Source organism: Trichosurus vulpecula, chromosome 4 (assembly GCF_011100635.1).
Source record: "Trichosurus vulpecula isolate mTriVul1 chromosome 4, mTriVul1.pri, whole genome shotgun sequence".
Lineage (NCBI taxonomy): Eukaryota > Metazoa > Chordata > Mammalia > Diprotodontia > Phalangeridae > Trichosurus > Trichosurus vulpecula.
The window spans coordinates 366,222,710-366,244,820 of record NC_050576.1 but is presented as its reverse complement, the minus strand read 5'-3'; the positions used below and the strand labels follow the sequence as shown (position 1 = coordinate 366,244,820).

At 36.4% G+C, this 22,111-nt stretch overlaps 1 protein-coding gene across 1 annotated transcript in view; it reads left to right on the top strand.

Annotated features, from left to right (window-relative positions):
- ABCC4 (ATP binding cassette subfamily C member 4) overlaps positions 1 to 22,111 on the top strand; it is a 286,747-nt gene that overhangs the window by 240,393 nt on the left and 24,243 nt on the right. The window contains exons 27-29 of the mRNA XM_036757037.1: positions 6,223 to 6,312; positions 19,996 to 20,168; positions 20,537 to 20,642. Of these exons, the coding sequence (XP_036612932.1) occupies positions 6,223 to 6,312; positions 19,996 to 20,168; positions 20,537 to 20,642 (369 nt within the window). The remainder of the gene's footprint in view (positions 1 to 6,222; positions 6,313 to 19,995; positions 20,169 to 20,536; positions 20,643 to 22,111) is intronic.

The following is a 22,111-nucleotide window of genomic DNA, read 5'->3' as shown; positions in this document are numbered from 1 at the left end:
AGTAGGTAGGATTTCTTCCTGCGATAATGAGAGGCTTGTTTCCCAGCCCAGCATACAGAGTGTGGTCTCTTTGAGGCTTTCTGTTGTGTGGAAGAATTATCAATTTTCTACACTAAACTGTTTGATTCCAAGTGGCCATTTTGTGTGATACTTCTAATGTGGATTTGTATTGCTTTAGTTGCAAAGGACAGAATTACCACTGCATCCAGTTGTAGGTTTTTTTTTAAACCTTTATCCTCTGAATTTTAATGAAAAGACGGATTTGGCATTGTTTAACATATGTCCCACCGAATCAGGCTACCTTGCCCCTCTCTGACCCATGCTGAGTGTAAGTTAAGTTAAAGCTATAGTCTTACAGTTTAAAAATAGGTTTACAGATTTTTTTTTAAAAAAAGTGTTTTTGGCAAATGCTTATAAATTTTGGCTACACCTACATGAAGGTTGTATGTCTCTGTGTAAATCTCCTACTTGAAAATGGTATGCTTTTTCTAAGCTGCAAGCATTTTTACAACACTTATTTACAGGGTTAGGTTATTAACTCCATCTCCTGAAGACAGCTATTTTAAATAATAATTTCTATCAGAAAGAATAATTAAAAATGACCCTTATCAGCTCTTGCAATACATGTCTACTGTTAGGACTTTTATTACCCTTATGAAGACATTATAATGGGATTTCTTATTTGGCAAGCCTATGAAAGAGGAATGAAGTAGGACATAAAGTGAGCAACATATATAAAACACATCAGCATATTAAAACATATGTTGTTAAATTACTTGCTGGTTTTAAAGGAAAATGTTTCTTCCATCAGTTAATGTTTTATTAAACCATTTTTCTCATTCAACAGGTTTTGATGGAAGTTTTACTAATTGAAATAAATATCTTTGACATGTCATAACTAGGAGAAAGATTTTTCCTGCTCTTTTGTTTTTCTGTTGCTAAGTCAAGCAAGAGAGATTGATTCAAGTTCCTTTTTCAAGTCGACAGAGGAAAACTTAGAGAAATACTGTAATTACAATGAACTTTTTCTTTTTTTAAATTCCATTGGCGTGATTTTTCTTTATGACACCCTGATTTGGAGTTAATAAGCCAGAGACCTTCTTAAAAAGAAAGTGGTGTTATGATTCTCTGTAACAACACAAGTAGATTGAGCTGCTGTTGAATTCTTCCAGAGTTCAGGATTTTTACTCCAGCCCCTTTGAAGGCCAAGGTGCCAGTACCCTTCCATACTCCCTAAGGCATAAAAAGAATCAGCTCTTTCAGATTTAGGAGCTTGCCTCTGAAAGGACTGAGTTTGAGGAGCAGTTGTTTATATATTGGGGCAGGTGATAGAACTTTTCAGTTTTTTGAAATCACAGTCTTCCAAAATATCCACTTACTAAGATTCTCAAACTATCAAGCTGTTCTTCCCTTAACGACGAAGGAAGACCCTCTTTAAAAAAATCTAAAAACAAGAAACCCTCTCAGTTACTGTTGACATCTTCTAGAATCTGATTTTGTAATTAGGTGGAATTCTGTTTGTTTCCCCCAGAGATGGTGAATCTTCAGCTGCTAGATGAGAGTGTGTTATGTGGGAGAAACATTTCTTTAACAAATCAGTTTATTTGTGCCATGGGAAGGATTTTATTTTTTATTTTATAGTGTTTATTTCAGATCAGGGTAATGGTCATTTCCTTTTTTTAAAAAAATAAGTTTATTAGTTATTTCTAATATTCTTTTCTTTTTAAATTTTGAATTCAGAATTCTCTCCCTCCCAACCATTCCCCTCCCACTTGAAAAAGTAAACAAAATGATATCAGTTATGCAAGGTCATTTCCTTTAAACCCTGTAGTTGTGATTATTGGGAAGCATAAGCATTCTTATCTCTCCTTTTCATGTTCTGTGAGCCGAGTTATTGCCCCTGGCCTAATTTAACCTATTAGATTCTTTCAATGAAGTCCAGATTATAAAATTCTTCTCCTTAGCTGGACACTGGGTGATCAAACAGATAAAAGAGAGAAATGGAAGAAATTGCTGAGATAAAAATGAGGCATCAAAAGTAACTTCCCAGCAGTGGAGATGAGTTTGGATGTGGACACATCAGGAAACCATAGGGTTAAGGCAGCAGGGAAGCACCCAAAGGTTAACTCATTTGTCTTCTGTGTCTACTGCTAGCCTCTCAGAGAACCCCAATAGAGCAGGAGATGTCACCAAATGGTGTGGGGTAACATGGGCTCCCATTAAAGACACTTCTTATCCTCTTTCTCTCTAGACTGAGCAAGTTGCTTTCTGTAAGTCTGGTGTGAACAAAACAGAGAGAATGAATTATTTTCACCTATAGAACTCAATGGTAGCCTAGCCTTGAGCTCAAGGATAAAATTTTTCAATAATTTGGTCCAATTAAAAGAAAATTCATTTGGTCCCCCCCAAAGCAATTTTGGGCCATTATTCACAATCAGTATGTATATTTTTAAAAGGCAATAGTTCTCTGTATATCACATTTCTTTCTTGATTCATTATGGCCAGCTATCAGATTCATTTAGAGCCTTTTAAATTCCTGTCCCATCCTTAGGAGTACATATTTTTCATTAATGATGCCATCTATCTCTATTGTCAATTTTTCCCCCTACCAATCCTAAATCCAGTTTGATAGGTGAAACCATGAAATGTCTCTCTGTCATTATTTTTCATGGTTAGAAGAAGAAGTAGTATACTTATCTATTTTATGTTCTTGAGCTTCTCAGAAATTCAGCAATGGTCAATAAAGCATTAAAAAAACATGCAGAAGAAAACAAGAAAGTAGTCCAGAAGGGAACACAAAGAAATAGTATACACAATATTAAAAAACAAACTATGTAAAGTTCACACTATTTCATATCCTTTACATTTTGCATAGTATAATGTTTGTGTTTGTTAAGTTTGTAATGAAAATGAAAGTTTTTTTAAATTGAGAAATGGTCTTATGTTAGGACCACCATTGACTTTCTCAAGGCCTGTTCCCAAAGAACTTAACGTTTTGAGGGAAGAAAGGTAGTTGTCTTTCTCCTTAAACAAAAGATACATATAGGAAAACTTGTTAGAGTAGTTAAGTTGATAATTTACAGCCAGACCATCTAATCCAGGGGTTCTTTTTGTGTAATGGACCTGTTTGGCAATCTGATGAACCCTGTGGATTCCTCACAATAATATTTGTTGCCTACATTCATAAGTGAGTAAAGCCTCTGGATTCAGCCTTTGTGACTCCATTTGGGGTTTTCTTGGCAAAGGTACTTACTAGGAGTGGTTTGCCATTTCCTTCTCCAGCTTCTTTTACAGGTGAGGAACTGAGGCAAACAGAGTGAAGTGACTTGCCCAGGGTCACATAGCTAGTAAGTGAGGCTGGATTTGAACTCAGAATGATGAGTCTTCATGACTCCCTAAAGCACACTATAGCAATTGATGGAAATGTTAAATTTCAGCTAGAGGTTAGTGAAAATAAAGATGTATTTTTTCCCCGTATAATTTCATGAACCCACTGAAACCTAACAATAGATGTTCTGGGGTTCTATGGACTCCTGATTAAGAACCACCAATTCCAACCTCCTTGTTTTACAGTAGTAAATCTAAAGTAGTGCACAGGGTCACACAGGTAGTAGAGCTGTGGCTTCAACACAAGTCATGTGGCCCCAAGTCCAGAACTCTTTCCCCTAAACCAGGGATGAGGCATCTGCAGCCTCGAGGCCACATGTGACCCTCTAGGTCCTCAAGTATAGCCCTTTGACTGAATCCAGACTTCCCCTTAATAAAAGTATTTGTTCTGTAAAACTTGGACTCAGTCAAAAGGCTACACCTAAGGACCTAAAAGACCACAGGTTCCCTTCCCCTGCCCTAAACCATTATATGACAGATAACAGCACACAGGAGGGCTGCTAGCACAGGTTCACTCTAGATCTGGTCAGACAGGAAGACAGCTTCCAAGGGGTTAATAATCTCACTTTATTCTAGTCTAGTCTTGTCACAAGGGTTGCTGATAATGGGAGCACCAACTCCTACAGCATTCCCTAATCACCCTTCTCACAGGAGCTGGTGAGAAGGGTGTGGCGGCTACCCTTACATCTCCACGACAGGCACAGCTTGTGCACTCTCCTAAACCCCCTCAAGCCTCAGTGGGGGCCAGTTGAGGCAAACACCGTTTCCCCCCAAGCCTTGATGGGGCCTGATCAAGGCACCCACAGCAGTCCAGCTTATGCATTCAACCCTAAGGATTCTCCACTTCTTGACCAGTGCCCACCTGTTTTATAGGACAATGAACAAAGAAATCATATTGCCAGCAGTAGCCCTACAGGTTTACATCACCTCATCCCTAAATCTCACTGTGCGCAGTCACAGTAGATATTTACAATTTAATGTTTATATTATTTGTCATTATATAATGCTGTGCAAGCAGGATGGAGAATTTTTGAACCACAATTGTGAGAACTCATATCTAACACCTGGGAACAAGAGATTGTTATGTCTATGGATCCTGGGAAACTAAACTCTAAGAAATAATAACAAAAATCCACCTTATACACACTAAAATCCACTGTACTTACACTAAAATCCACCTTATTTACAACCATGTTCCTGCTTGTTTAAAACTGGAGGGAATACTTTGGGATCGCTTGAGACACCACTGCAATGAAGGACACACCAGAGTCTGAATAGTAGATCCCGGTAAAATGATACAGTCCTGTTTTTCATTGTTACTCCTTCTAAATGTGAAACTGAACATCTTTATTCCACTGCCCCTCTAAAATCAGGCAGTTTTATTCTTTTTTTCCTTTTTTAAAAAGTGACAGAAATTTCTTTCATTCCCCCCAAATTTATTTTTTTCATCATTTTTTAAATTTTAAGTTTAAATACACAATAAGAAAAGGAAAAGAAACATTATAAACTTAAATATTAAAGCTTAAATACAAAATAAGAAAAGGGGGAAAAAACATTGTCATGTGCACAGTAAAACATAAGAGAGGATTCAAAATATACAGCAATAAATTTCCGTTCAGTAAAACCTATGTAATAAATATATGCATTGTGTTGAGAGCTGTCCACCTTTTCTTTGCTTCCTTGTAAGTTTTCTTTTGTTCTCTGCTGTGCACCTTTTACTTTGTTCTTTTTCCCCTTCTTCCTCCCCCTCCTCTGCCGAAGGCTACAATTAAATGCAGGTATGTGTGTATACATATACATATGCATACATATACAGACATATACATACACAAAAAAATATATATATATACACACATATATATGTATACCCTTACATACATATACTTAAACATCTATAATCATACTCATATATAAACATATACATTTGTACGTATTTACGTAAGACTGTACTATACTTATTTGTCCTGTGTTTCTCTGAGGGTGGATAACAGTTTTGTTCTTTGGTACTCACTTCTTATATGTCATTTGTCTGATTTTATGCCTTATAAGAAAATGTTAAATGAGCCATATTATCTGATTGTTATGTTTCTTTTTTAAACTTACATTATCATTGGGGTTCAGAAAGAAACATAATACAGGGGTGGATCCTCAACTACTCCCGAAGTTGAGAAATGAGTTCTTAAATGTACATACTTTGGTTATGGCACTCCTCAAAATGGTTTCCATCTTATTCCACCCTTATGGTTAATAATAGTAGGGCATCCGTCCCAGTGGATGAATGGAAAAGATAAAATAGATATCAGCTTAAGTCTCTTAATAGAAAGGGTGTTCATTTCGCATTAGTTAATTTCTCCTTCAGGCAGGAACAGAAAGTCCCAGTTGTGTTAGTCTGGGAGACTTCCCATAACCAGCAATATCTTTTACCAGTGGAGAGAATGTCCTTGTTTATCATTCAATGCTAGTGTAATGAAGTTTAGCAATTTCCTCTCAAGTCACAAGTCTTAACTAATCATGTTATTCATATTTCCGAGGTACTACACCTGGATCTACCATTGGTTTTTATTGGTACCCTTAAAGTGAGGTTCATCAAATAACTGGTGTGGTTTTTCCTATTTGTTAAACAAATATCACCAGAAAAATTATACTGTTTATGCTGTTTAACTATGTAAGATATAGGTGCTATGTAGAACAAATATAGAAGCTTTATATATTCACTAGCATTTGTTACTTCAAGGTAGTGACATTTTATGCTTTATTATATTTTTGTTAAAATAAATGAATAAATCTTTGCACATTCAACTTCATACATTGATAGATATTTTATTGGAATTTTAGGAACCTGTTTTATTCACTGGAACAATGAGAAAAAATTTGGATCCTTTTAATGAGTACACAGATGAAGAATTGTGGAATGCCTTGCAAGAGGTAATTTATAGAATTTTCTTTATTTCAATTTTATATGTTTATATTGTTATATGAAATGGTAGGTTCTGAGAGGAAGCTTATCTGCTCAGCTACTCTCTTTTATTTGTTTTAAATAAACTTTCATTGTAATTTCCCCCAGTAACCCTCACCTCTCACCTTCCCCAAGAGCTATTCCATATTTTAAAAAAGAAAATAACTGAAGAAAAGAACAAGATGTTCAGGTAAATTCACAACAAAGCCAAGAGGAAAAAAAAGAATTATCAGAACCTACTATGCACTGTTATGTACCAAGAAAACTGAGAACACAAAACAGAATAAAACATTCAAAAAATAAACCTCAACAACAAAGACCAAATCGAATAATCTAATATCAGAAAAAGGAATTAAGGCACCAAATGGGTTGGATAATTATATCAGAATTTTAAATGATATTTAGTACCCATACTACACAAATTATTCTTAAAAATTGCGAACAAAAATACCCTGATTCCTTTTCTGAGACAAGTATAGTCATAATATCTAAACCAGGGAAGAATAAAACACAAAGGACTATTGACCAATATCATTAATTAAAACTGATTTAAAAATTTAAATAAAATCCTGACAGACTACAGCAACTTATTCAAAGATCATCATGACCAAATTAGATTTATACCACAGATGCAGGGATGAAAAACAATCAACATAATTATGTTAAAAAATAAAAACATCGGAAACCATATGATTATTTCCATGGATGAGGAAAAGGCTTTTGACAAAGTGTATCACTCATTTATGCTAAAAACCTTACAAAGTGTAGGCATGCAGGGACTTTTTTTAATATCATAAAAGGTAACCAAAACCAAAGGCAGCCTTCTTATGCAATGAGGATCCACTTTCCCAGTAAATACTGGAGTGAAGCATGAGGTAAGGATGCCCAAACTCATTGATACCATTCTGAAAATTCTAGCTATAGCAGTAAGACAAAAAGAGATTAAAGGGGTATACCTAGCTAGGTATAGAGGATAAAACTGTCCCTATTTGTTGATGATATGATGGTTGACTAAGGAAATATTAAAGAATCAGCAAAGATACTTACTGAAATGATAGCTTCAGCAAAGTTATAATCTATAAAATAAATCCTTAAGCATCAGCTGCCTTTCTATAGAATAATAACAAAATCCCAGGCAATAATGCAGAAGCACTTTCCAAATTATTATAAAATATCTAAAAATAAATCCACCAAATAAGCACTTGTATATATTTTATTCTGAAATGATACATAAAGAACAACTCTAATACCTGGAGAATTGTGCAGTGTTCATGGTTGGAGCATGCCAATATTAATAAAAATTAAAATACTAGCAATGTTAATTTGCGATTTTAATACTGTGTCAGTCAGAGTATGAAAGGAATACTTTATAGAACTAGACAAAGTGACAAAATTCATTTGGAAAAATAAAAGATCTAGAATATTAAGGGCAATGAGGAAAAGAGGTAGGGATGAAAGAAAATAGCCCTCCAGCCCTAAAACTAAACTAAAGCCACAATCAACAAAGACATATTTATTATGGTTAGTTAGTTATTTTGTGTTAAAAAATAATGATTTAGGTCAACGGAACAGATTAGACAAGGAAGAATCAGAAACAATGGAACTTAAACCAGAAAATATAAATTACTTAGGAAAGAGATTCTTATTTTATAAAAGCTGCTGGTAGAACTGATACGCAGCCTGGCTGAAACTAGACGTAGACCAACACTTTATATTATATGTCACAATACATTTTAAATGGATATATGACCTTAATATTTAAGATCAGGCCGTAAAAAAAATTGAAGAGAAATAGATCATGTACATCTCACAGCTGTGGGTAGGAGGTACATTCTGAACCAAAGATAATGGAAATTACAAAAGATAACTTGGATAATTTTGATTACACGAAGCTGAAAAATTTATGAACAAACAAAATCAGTGCACTTAGGATAAGAAGGAAAGTGGTTAATGGGAGAGAGGGAATCTTGGTATTAAATTTCTCTGATAAGGGTTCGGTATCCAAGATATATAAGCAGTTAACAGTTACACACAATTCCCCAAAAGATAAATGATCAAAGGATATGAACAATCAGTTCTCGAATGCTCCAAGTCACTAATAATCAGAAAAATACAAATCTGAACAACCCTGAAGTTTAACTTCTTGCCCTACAAATTGGCAAAGTGACAAAAGATGGGAATAATCTAAGTTGGAGGGATTGTTGGAAAATAGATACATTAGTACTTTGTTGGTGGAGTTGTGAATCTGTGCAATCATTTTGGAAAGCAAATTGGAACTATTCAGCTATCATTTTATAGCACTCAGCATCCTTGTCCTTGGAAGAATAGAAAATAAGCAATAAAGTATCTACTGTTGTCCATTTACCTTCTTCTGGGAATTCAAATTACTATATTCTAAGTTACTACGTAACTAATATGTTACCTCATTTGTCCTTAGGAGAGTTAAGTACTGGATTAGGGTTCAAGATTGTTTTCTAGTATCAACCTGACCAATGACAAAGTGAGTTACCTTGAGAAATTAACTTCTTTTTGCTTCCTTTTTTTACATAGATTAGGTAGGGAAGATAATACCACTACTACCCAAAAGATAACTGAGATAATACCTATTAATCACTTAGGGCTTTACAGAGAAAATGTTTCACCAATGTCAAATACAATTAAGGTCAAAGCATATTAAAAAGTAACAAGTGACATCTTAATACTCCAAAGGTAGGTCTGTGTAATAGGAGGCAAGAAAGAAATACTTTTGACTGAGCTGTTAGAATTAGGTTTTACTTTATTTCTAACAGCGCCCTTATATGTATATTTTTGCTGTAGGAATATCACACAGCTTCTTTTAGAGGCTTATCAGTGCATATCTATGAACTACCTTCCTCTTACCTATTGTATGTAGTCTGTATTTGTATTTCTTTCCTCAAGGGAGCTTAATCAAGTTTTTTACTCTCCTTGTGTTTTGTCTATGGTACCTAGCACAGTGTTGAAAACTGGTTTTTGTTCCATTGGGGTTTTGTGTGTTTTGTTTTTTAATGGTTTTGTTGGGTTTGGGTTTGGGTTTGGTTTGCCTTTTTTGGTCAGGACCTGTGAAAATCATTTTAGGAAACTTGCTATGCAACAAATTCCACTAAATTCAGTCTGGTAACTGGTCTGCAATTTATAGGCTTGGGGCTGCATCACTCAGAGTTTGAGTGACTTGCCCAGGGTCACACAGCCAGCATGTATCAGAGGTGAGACTTGGACCCAGGTCACCTCTTAAGCCAGTCCACATCCTTCTTCAGAACTTAATAAACACTAAGAACTGTAGAACCTCAGAGAAGCAAGGGATTTTGGTGGTGAATTATTATTGTTATTCAGTTGTTTTCAGTCATGTTGACTCTTTGTGACCCCATTTGGGGTTTCCTTGGAAGATACTAGAGTAGTTTGCCGTTTCCTTCTCCAACTCATTTTACAGATGAAGAAACAGACAGAGTTAAATGACTTGCCCAGGGTCACCCAACTAGTGTCTGAGGCTGGATTTGAACTCATGAAAATGAGTCTTCCTGACTTCAGGCCTGGCACTCTATCCGCTGCACCACCTAGCCTCCTCCTAATACCCTATCCTCTGCATAAATCCAGCCTACAACATCCCACAAAATGGGCTACCTATGGCTTAATGGTTTGCAGCTGTTTAGAGGATGTTGTAGTAACTCTTACAAAAAGAAAAGAATAAGAAAAAACGTACCTATAAATGAGACTAAAGCAATTGGGTCAGTTCTTCTGGCTTATTTTTTCCCCTGTTACCCACATAGTTGTCACTTATTTTACCCTTCTAGGGATGTCTCTGAAATTTTAATGTGTTGGATAAGATTCTACTGTGCACCGCCAACCTTGGAGGCCAGACAGTTTCTTACCTGTAATTCTTGTTTTCTAGAGGTGTGTCTATGATAAATCTTTACACATCCACCCAACTTCCCAGAAGACTTGGGGATTTTTTTTCCCTAAATCTAGACTCATTACTTCATCTTCTGTTTGGAAGGTAATCAGCCATTTGAGGGTATTTAAGATTGTCAGTCTCTGCATATGAATTGGATGCATATTTATTCAGTGGCAGTATTGCTTTTGTTACACACCTTAAGAGACTGTGAATTGCAGCTGCAGGTAAATAATTTCACAACTTGTTTCCTAACTAAACATCCATAGGCTCTCTAGCTAATAAAATTAATCCAGGCAAAATCCCTTCAACCTTCCCTGATCCTACCATACAAAGTCACCTGTTACTGATGATCTTCCCTCTTAGCCCTCACATTGTGGTTTGTTCTTTACTTTTCTAATGCACATGATGTGTAATATACGTATATATCATATATTATAGTTACTGTAGTTAGACTCCATCTCTCCTTTTGGACTGTAAGTGCCACGAGGGCAAGGACAATGCCTATTTAAAATATATATCTGCTCTCATTGTCTATCAAACTGCTCTTGTGCATGTATTAGGTGCTTATTTACTTTATCGTAATGTTAATAAAATCTAAATTCATCTCAGAAGTATAGCAAAGTCTGGGCTACACCCACCAGTTCCTCCAGTTTCTAATCTCCACTGGGTCCTTACTACAACCCTTTTATTCCTCCCTAATTGATTCTTTGTTACATTCCCCACTATAGCTATTCCAGACCCCTCTTCCTTTCCAACCTCTCATAGCGCTTCTCACCTCACCTTACCTCAACAAAAGACTTTTTCTCCTGCTTTACCAAGAAACTAGAGGCCATTCACCCTGGGTTCCCTTTTCCCCCCTACTTAACATTTCAAAGCCACTTGGCATCATCTCAGACTCTGTCATCTTGTATACCTGAACAAATCGCTTAACCTCTCTTGGCCTCAGGTCCCTCCACTTTGTAGAAGGCAGTTAGACATGGTGACCTCCAAGGGCTATAATCTGTTTCCTATAGGCTGGCTCATTCTTTCCTATCTACAAACATTCCCAGGTCTCTCAAGAGTCCTTTAAAAATCCTCATTATCTGGCCCACTGAATGTCTTCACTTGCAATCTGAATCCAGCCTTGCAGAAACTGTCCACTCCAAAATTATCAATAATTTTAATTGCTAAGTCTATTAGACTCAGCACTCATCCTTCTGGATTCTGTAGGCATACTGTTGGCCAAACCCAAGACATTCTGTTCTTTTGGGATTTTCATTCTGTTGTATACTCTTAGCTCTCTAACCTGTCTGACCACTCCTCCTAAGACTCAATTCTCGATACTTGCCATCTGAATCCAGCCTTGCAGAACCTGTCCTCTCCAAAATTATCAATAATTTAATTGCTAAGTCTATTAGACTCAGCCCTCATCTTTCTGGATTCTGTAGACATACTGTTGGCCAACCCCAAAACATTCTGTTCTTTTGGGATTTTCATTCTGTTGTACACTCTTAGCTCTCTAACCTGTCAGACCACTCCTTCTAAGACTCCTTTCATATTCAACCCCTTAATAGTGCTATGCCCCCAATGCTTTGTCTTGTGCTCTCTTCACTTGATGACCATAAGCTCCCATGGGTTCAGTTATCTCCATGCAGATGACTTCCCGAGCTATAATTTAGTCTTTCTCCTGAGCTCTCAACCTTCAACACCAGCTGCTTAAGGGGACTTTTCAAAGTGGATATCTGATTAGAATCCAAATTCAATACAACTGAAATGGAACTCATTTCTTCCTCCAAACACATCCTTCTTCAGAATTTCCATGGTTCTTTAAGGATTACCACCACCCTTCTAGTACTATCAGATGGGAAACAATGTGTTTAAGTGTATACATATGTATCCACATACATGTTATCTTAATAAAATATATAAAATCCTTGAGGACAAAGACTCTTATTTTTGTCTTTGTATTCCCAATGCCTAATTCAGTACCTGACAGATAGTAGTTGCTTAATAAATGTTTATTGATTGATCAACTAATATTTAGCTGATTGCAGGCTAAAATTATTCTGAATTTTGTGCCCATTTTTCAACCAGTTCCATTACAGTAGTAGATGACTACATTGTCTCAATGAGCCTTGTTCATATTTTAAATAGGTGACAGTCTGGGGGAAAAAAACTAGCAATGTACTCTTAGGTATAAGAATTTTAATAAAGATATTGAAAATAAATTGAGGTGTTAATAGAAAAACAATTCTATCTATAACTAAATTCTATGTCTTTAAACTATTGACAAAACATAAGCTTATTTCATCCTTAGAACACAAGTTTTAAGTTGACTCCAGTAGAGTTCCATGTTGTTTTGTAACTTCTTAGAAATACTGAAAATGACAGAAATGTTAACAACATAAAAATGGAATTTTAGAATCTCTCAGTGGAATTCAAACAAAACAATGATGAAGTATTCGATGTCCAGGTTTATGTATTTGTAAAATGAAATGAAATCCAGACCTACAGTATTAGTCTTTCTTCAAAAGTATGAGGTACTTAGATTAAATATTGGGCTCTTTCCATTGCTTCATAGAGAAGTTTCATTCTCTAAAAGGCCTTAAATCCACTTCCTAAGCACATTCAAATTGCTCAGGTTTCTTCAATTCCCTTAAAACTACTTAATGAAATACCTGAACTCAAATTTAACCCATGTGCCATGGTCATATTCTTTTTCTTATCATTGTCTATCCACTTTGTCATATCCATAGTTCCCTTCTTCCCATCATTATGTCTTAACCCATGATAGCATAATAAATTGTGTACATCATGGGCTGATACTGAGTCCAGTATTGTTGATAATTTTATCAGTGTTTGCTGGATAAAGCTAATCATTTTCAGATAACACCAAAATAGAAAGTTTGACATACAGTCTGTAAGGTTATCATTGGATTGGGATTCATTAAATTAAAGAATTTTCAGTTCCTTCGTGATATGGTGATGAGTTCAAATGCCATTCTTCCCCCTTTGAACAGCTTAAAAGAAATTGTGATTTTTTGCTGATTCTCATAGAACACATAGAGTTTTGAAGCTAAAAAGGATCTGCTTTTCCTAACCTTCATTGGAGCAAAATTCCCACCCAATTTCCTTCCTTCCTTCCTTCCTTCCTTCCTTCCTTCCTCCCTCCCTTCCTCCCTCCCTCCCTCCTTTCCTTCTTTCTTTCCTTCTTTCCTTCCTACCTTCCTTTTCTTCCTTCCTTCCCTCTTCCTTCCCTCCCTCCTTTCTATTCCATCTTCCTTCCTACAGTGATCATATATGACTATAATGAAGTCCAATAGCATCTGGTGGTAGTATGCCCAAGGATTTTTTTAAACCTTCCTAAATTAGGCAATGACAATTTGACGTAGTTTGTCAGAAAAATGTCTACGAGAATTCACAGGAAACTCAAGGTAGTAAGCCCTCTAGAATGACCTTCTGAAGACACAAAGGGGGTCTTGTCCAAAGAGACTGTCAGTGTATGAGAAACCCAACAGTTCTTATGAAACAGAGCACAAGTAATTGTAGATGAATCCCAAAGCATGGCGTGGTCCAAAAGAATAGTGTCAGGAGTCCTAAAATGCAGAATGAGCCAAGGCTGAAAGCTGGGGAAGCACAACCAAAAAGAGGGGAATTTTTAAAATTATTTATTTATTTTTAGTTTACAACATTCAGTTCCACAAACTTTTGAGTTTTAAATTTTCTCCCCCTCCCTCCCCAAGATGGTGTGCAATCTGGTATAGGCTCTATACATTCACATTAAACATATTTTCACATTAGTCATGTTCTAAAGAACAATTATAACCAGTGGAATGAACCATGAGAAAGAAGAAACAAAAAGAGAGAAAGAGCAAATAGTATGCTTTGATCTGCATTCAGACTCCATAATTCTTTCTCTGGATGTGAATGACATTTTCCATCATGAGTCTTTTGGAGTTGTTTTAGATCCTTGCATTGCTGAGAGGAGCCAAGTCTATCAAAGTTAGTCACTGCGCAATGTGGCTATAATTGTACAATGTTCTTCTGGTTCTGCTCCCCTCACTCAGCATCAATTCATACAAGTCTTTCCAGGTTTTTCTGAAGTCCGCCTGCTCATCATTTCTTAGAGCACAATAGTATTGCATTAGTTTCATATACCACAATTTGTTCAGCCATTCCCCAGTTGATGGGCATCCTCTCGATTTCCAGTCCTTTGCCACAACAAAAAGAGCTGCTATAAATTTTTTTGTACATGTGTATCCTTTTGCCATCTGTATGATCTCTTTGGGATACAGCCCTAGAAGTGGTATTGCTGGGTCAAACAGTATACAGATTTTTATAGCCCTTTGGGCACAGTCAAATTGCTCTCCAAAATTGTTGGATCAGTTCACAACTCCACCTACAATGTACTCGTGTTCCAATTTTCCCACATCTTCTCCAGCATTTCTAATTTCCCTGTTTTGTCATGTTAGCCACTTTGATAGGTGTGATGTGGTACCTCAAAGTTGTTTTGATTTGCATTTCTCTAATCAATAGTGATTTAGAGCATTTTTTCATATGACTATAGGTATCTTTAATTTCTTCCTAAAAGAGGGGAATTTTTAAAGCTTTATTGGGGGATAATGGAAGATTAAAGAAAGTATAGAATCACTTGTAATTAGTGTTAAACAGTACTAATAATTTTTCATTACAAAATTATTGGTTTTATTTAAAATGTGAAAAAAATTTCAAGATCTCTTCATAAGGGTAATTTTGTTACATTTTGAGAATTTTTGAGAGGATTACATTTCCAAATGAAGTTAGTAAGAAAATAGAAATTGACATATAAAAATTTAATTTTATGTAGCTTTTCAGGAATACAAATTTGAAATATTTGTACAGGATTCAATTTGTGCCCCAGAACTTAAAAAGAATATGGAGAATTTCAAGAAAACAGGATAAAAAATAAAAACTATGTGGAATAATTAGTAATATACAACTTGAAAAGTAAAAACCAACTTAGGATAATAGAATTTTAGAAATTGGCATAATTTTTAAAGTTACCTGGCCCAGCTTCATTATTAATTCTCACTGTTGCAAAGCAATGTGTTCCATGTTACTGAAATAAAAATTTGCAGCCTACGCCCTCAAGGAGGGTATTGTCTAAGTCTGATGGCTATAAGACACAAACACAAATACCTGTAATGAGTTGGAAAGGCCCAGATGAAGAAATGGACACAGAAAGGTGTGGCTTTATATAATTTAGCCTAGAATTACACATCTAATTGATGACAAAGCTAGAACGCTAGAATGTAGGTTTCCAGATTGTATTCTTGTGCACTGCCCTGTCTTATGTCTCTCTGCCTCCTTTGTAACTTCACTATCATCAAATATAAGTTAGTTACTGATTACTTTTTTTCACCAAGATATATTAGGAAGTAATCGTGGACTTTTCTTATGGTAAATAAAAGATCAAAGGCTACTTGTAGAGCTTTTAATAGTCCCATCTATTCACAATGGTTGGAGTAGTGACTCTTTTGACAGAATTCTCTTTCATTAATGGAAATGGACATTGTCTAGCCCATAGAAAGCAGTTTGTTCCAAGTATACATTAAAGGATGGCATTTTACCTTATGTTAGCTCCTAGAGGAAGAAGATAAGCTATTTAATGAAACTACACAGTCCAGAACAATGTTTGTGGGGATTTTCAAACTGTTACTTCCATGTTTGTGACCCTGGGCTCTTAAGATCAGTGTACAGGCTGTGGATGGTTTTATCAAGCCAGAAATACTGTGAGTAGTAGCGTGCCAGAAACACTGAGTTTGTTGCAGACCAGGAACTAGAATTCAGTGCAGTTTCTAAAACAACCATTCCTAAACCCTCAGGTCTTTTAACTTTTGGTCTTTTGTCTCTTTATTTAAAAAAAAATTGAAATTATACCTTTTATGTTGTTATATAATTTATAGATTCCTTTAAGATTTACAAACTACTTTCCTAGATGATTAGGACCATTTTGTTGTTGTTTAGTCATTTTCAGTTGTGTCTGACCCTTGGCCAACCCTATTTGGTATTTTCTTGGCAAAGATACTGGAGTGGTCATGTCATTTCCTTCTCCAGCTCATTTTACAAATGAGGAAACTGAGGCAAACAGTATTAAGTGACTTGCCCAGGGTCATGAGGCCAGTAAGTTTCTGAGGCTGGATTTGAACTCCAGTCTTCCTGACCCCAGGCCCAGTGCTATATCCACTGTTCCACCTAGCTGCCCCAGGACCATTTTACAGATATGGAAACAGAAGTAAAATGACTTTCTCACAGTCATACATATAATAGATCTCAAGTCCAGTGTTCTTTCTGCTGTATTACACTACTTCCCTGAGACAACTCAGAAGATATTGTTCTAGCAGAGTGGGAAACCTGCGGCTTAGAGGCCATATGTGGCCTTCTAGATTGTTGGATGCAGCCTTTTGACTGAGTCCAAGTTTTACAGAACAAATCCTGTTATTAAGGGGATTTGTTCTGTAAAGTTTAGATTCAGTCAGAGGGCCACAGTTGAGGACCTAGAGGGCCACACATGGCCTTGAGGCTGCAGATTCCCCACCCCTGTTAGAGAAAAGCACCTGCTAATCATTTAACCTGAGCCCCACTTTCTCATTTCTTGGAGTTTTAAAAGACCCTGACTCTATGCAGTCTTTGAAGATGAATTTTTTCATTTCATAGTTATTATTGTGTGGCTAAAGACTAGCTCACCTTTATACTTTTGGTTTGTGCTATTTACTGTTGTAACTGTTGAATGCTTTAGCTGTCACCATTATTTAATGAGTTGGCTTGTTGACCCCTTGGGCTTCCTATATATAATTATTAGGTAAACTCCTCTAGGACATGAAGCTGTATGATTTGAGCCATCTTAGCCCCAGCACCTAGTGTAGGGCCATGCACATAAGCCCTTCAGAAGTATTTGTGGACCTGTTGAATTGTAATTGCCTAATGGCTCCATTAAACCTCTCTTTCAAATCACATATTCATGTGATTCAACTCTGCCATCACACCAGTGGTAGCCCATGAAATCATTCTTGGAGATTAAGACATTAGTTACCTGTTAACCACAATTTTATGAAGGTAGACCTACCATAAACAAGACAACTGTCCGTATGGCTTAGAGGGAATGACATACTTAACTTCAGAATAAAACAGTAGACTTTATTATTTATATTTCTCACCTCCGTTGGCTTATGTAGTAAGTCTCTGCATTTACTTTCTACCAACTTGACCACTTCTTCTTAGTCTTCTTTGCTAATTTTTCTTCTTGTAGTATAAGTTTAGATGCTCCAACCCTCTTCTTCCTTCTCTTCTCTTCCTTTCTTCTTTCTTTCCCTCCTTCCTTTTCTTCCTTCTTTTCTTTCTCTTTTCTTCCTCCTTTCTTTTTTCTCTTCTCCTTTCCTTCCTTCCTCCCTCCCTCCCTTCCTCTCCTTTCTTCCTCCCTTTCCTCCCCCTTTCCTTTCTCCCTCCTCCTTCCTTCCTTCCATTCTTTTTTTCTTTCTTCCTTACCTTCCTTCCTTTTCTTTCCTTATTACTAATTTTTCCTCTCATCTCTTCCAACTCTCTCATCTACACCTACAACCATGGATTATAAATGTTAACCCCATACCTCGAGTGCACTCTCTCTACATCTTTCTACCTTCGGGGGAACCCTTCTTAAGCAGCCAAGTAGAACAAGGGATGGAGTGTTGAATTCAGGAAAACTTGAATCCAATTCCTGCTTCAGACACTCAGTAGTTGAGTGACCCTAGGCAAGCCGCTTAATCTCTTACTTTCAGTTTCCTCCTTTGAAAAGTGGGGACAATAAGAGCTCCAGATTTCACAGGATTGTTTTGAGGATCAGATGAGATCATGTGCTTTATAAAAAGTGCTATAAAAATCCCATCTTCTACAAGGAAGCCTTTCCCAAGCCCTCCGAATTCCTAAGTGCCTTCCTTCCTTTAATGATTTCCTCCTTATCCTGTAGATGTTTGTTTACCTGTTTGAACATATTTGTTTGCTTGTTGTCTTCTCCATTAAATTATGAACTCCATGAGGGCAGGCACTGTCTTTTGCCTCTTTTTGTATCCCTTCTACAGGGCATTACTATACTTACTATAGTAAGTGCTTAATAAATTGACTGATAAAAATGCAAACTTATGTTATTGTGTTCTTTGTTCAAGAGAGATCAGATGCATCTTCTTCTTGCTGTCTACTTCCTTTAATTTCTTTATTTCACTGCCTAGACCTCTGTCACATTCTAGAGTTATCCCTTCCACATTGCAGGGGGTTAGGGGCATGGTGCGCCCATGATCTGGAAAATCCAAGTAAAAATTTTTGGCCCTCTCTTTGTACCAGAGAAGATAGCGGAATTTTTCCTTTTTCTTTTATGGGGTGTTGAACAGTACCTTATTGTAAAATTTGGGTTAAATGTTTGGTCATAGGCTCTGTGTCATCTGCTGGCCTTCGTGTGTCATGTATGGCTTCTACAAACCTCAAAAAAATTCCCATTTAATTTCTTATGCTGACCCCCAATATATCAAAATCGTGATGGGGAAAGTGACAATATAGAAGTATCTATTTCATATGATCAGGTATATGTGTGTGTATAATATCTGATACCTATCTGATTATACTTATCTGATTATATCACCATAATCCATTCCAACAACTACTTACTAAGTGAGTGTTAGGCACCAGGAATATAGACAGAGTGGAAGACAACTTTTGCCCTCAAGAATCTTATATTTTTCTGAGATACAAGTATCTATATGATAACTTGAAGAGGAAGGAGAATGCACTAATAACTAAGGAGTCAAGAAAGGTAGGAGGTGACGCATGAGCCAAGCCAAGCCTTGAAAGGAGCTAGGTGGTGCCCAGAAAGGGAGTGCATTTCACCAATGGGGGATAAATAGTCTATGGGATAACTATGGTGAGAACAGCAAATATTCTGGTTTGGGTGAGAAAAAAATAAAGTGGTAAAGTATGGTAATATTATATAAACCTGGAAAGATAGGCTAGAGCTAAAAGACTTTTAACCTTTTAACCTTTGTGTGGACAGAGATAATGTGGTCTTCATCTTTTATTCCCCATTGCCTCAATCAAATTAAATTTGTTAGGCTCAAAGCATTGGAGATGAAGTTAACACTTGAAGTTTATAAATGGGACCAGAATTTGAAGAGATCCCCAAAGAAATCAGGCAATAGATCTCATGAAATAGGTTTTATTTTTTTCTCTTCTTGAAAAATATCTATTCCTCGATAAAAGTATATTTTGAAGCCACCCAATATAGTAACCTATCTGTCAAAGTACATAGATATTAAGAGAACCACAGGCCCTGAAGTTACATTTCAAATAAAACATAGCAACTTTTCTCACGTTGAACTTAAGGAATTCTTATGGTGCCTGTTTCAAAATTGAATTGGCATGGCCTATGTTAGCATGCGATAGAATCATGAATAGACTTGTAAAAAGATTGAAATAAATGTTACGCTTGTTGATATTTGTCAAAAGACGTATCTAAGTTCCCATTACATTTATTCTCCAAAGTAAAAAATAAAAAGTTTGCCTTGACATGTCAATACTCTGCCTCATAATTAACTGTTGGGAGTAACCCTCCTAGTCACTCAAGCATTTGCGGGCTAGGGATGACACGAGCAACTTATGTCTCTGAAGTAAAAAAATCTTTGAAGATGCCATGGCTGAGTGACATTATTTCTTCAGTAAGAATTAGTTTAGAAAGTCATCCTTCACCTTTACTTCCCTGCAGGTACAACTTAAAGAAGCTATCGAAGATCTTCCGGGCAAAATGGATACCGAGTTGGCAGAAGCAGGATCCAATTTTAGTGTGGGACAAAGACAATTGGTTTGCCTTGCTCGGGCTATTCTCAGGAAAAATCGAATATTGATTATTGATGAAGCAACAGCCAATGTGGATCCAAGGTACAGAAAAAAGGGTCTTGCTATTATGATACAACATTGGTAATAGCATAAATGAATGATAAAAGCATCATGGTGGCCAAAAGTCTTTTAGTACTTTTTCTGGAGACAAAACAAACATCCTTAAAAAAAAAACTATGACTGTTTAACTTGCTACCTACCAGGTAAAAAGTATTTTCTGCCATTTTAAAAAAAAATAGTTCTTATTCATTTCCATCCACAATTTTGGTTTTAAAAAGAAGTATTCTTATGTATTTTTATAGATAAGGGCTTTTTTCCTTTCCACAACTAAAGCATAATCTGATTTTTTATTGTTTTCTCTTTTTCTCTGCCATTTTCTCTTCTGCATTGAATTTTTTGTCACATTTCAGGACGGATGAATTAATACAGAAGACCATTCGTGAGAAGTTTGACCAGTGCACTGTGCTGACCATTGCACACAGGTTAAACACTATTATCGATAGTGACAAGATAATGGTAAGAGGACTATATATTTATCATTTCATTTTCACTTACTTTTCATCTGTCTTTTTGATTTCCTGCATTCCCTCATCTCAGTCTAAGCCCTACAGGTGATTTGAACAAAAGACAATACGTAATTGCCAGGACTTAAAGAATAACGTGAGAGCACTTTTTATAATTTATATCATCCTCAAAACAACTCCTCGAGATTCTGTTATTAGAGATGAGGAAACTGAGCCCCAGAGAAAAGAATAACCCAGGGTGACGTAGCTCATGTATAAAAAGCAAGATTTAAACCTAGGCTTTCTGTGATGCCAATTTCAGCATTCTTTTCATTCTCCCTGCCTTTGCTTGAGAACATCATATCTCACAACAACTTTTAACATTCATTAATCTTAGTAGCACATGGCTTCAGATTATTTTTTTCCTGTCTTTTTGATGCAAATTTTAATAAACCTGTAAATTGATTATTAGAGGCCAATTAAGAGATCTCTTACACTAATCAAGTAAAGCCCCAAAGAAAATCTGTGAGTGTGGTCACATCCTCTTTCCTGATAGACACTGCAACAAATATAATTTTCTTTAGGTTTATCACAGATATGTTATATGGGACTACACACTGATTGACAAGAAGGGGAGGGGGAAATGGGATGGAGAAGAGCCCGTATTTTCCTGACAGAGATGCTCCTGACAACCTGTATAGTTCTATATCAACCGTTCAGTATGACATCAGGAATATTGCTGCTGGGTGATGCCCAGTCTGACTTCTTGGGCAGTTTTATCATCACCAACAGTGTGCCCCTATTTCACATTAAGCATCCCGTTGGGATCATTGATGACTATATCCTGGAATATAGCCCCCACATAAAGTGCCAGCAGTGAAGCCATGATTTTCCCACCACCACCCACGGCAGTATACCCATAATGAATGGATAATGTCAGAATGCCCACACCACATTGTGTGGTGAATTGAACTAGGTCAAGGATCAACAGTAAGGGCACAGGACAGGTTTCCAGATGCATTTGATGTAAGCACAGCTTTCAGCAGTGTGTCATAACCAGACCGCTAGAAAACCACCAGCTGAACACTGCTCTGCCAGACGGTCAGATCAAAGCAATGGCATGAAAACAAACACTGACAATCCTGAAAAAATAGAGGGCGGCCCTTCGATTCAAGACTGACCTGGGGAATTGTGCAGGGCTCTGCATAGCTAACCCTTCGTATTATCTTCTAGGCTCAATTAAATGAATATCTCACTCTACTTTTCACTAATCTTTGTTTTTCTCATCAGGATTACATTTGATAGATTACAGAAAGTTTTTTTTTCTTTTTACATTTGGCCAATTCTATTTGAAATTTTAACTGTTTTGAAGGACTTTGAGGGGAGTTGAATCCTTTATCAGAAAAGCAATTTGAGCTCTAGGCAAATAAACTTTTGGGGTACTGGAATCGGAGTTCAGAACACAGTTTCAAATCCTGCCTC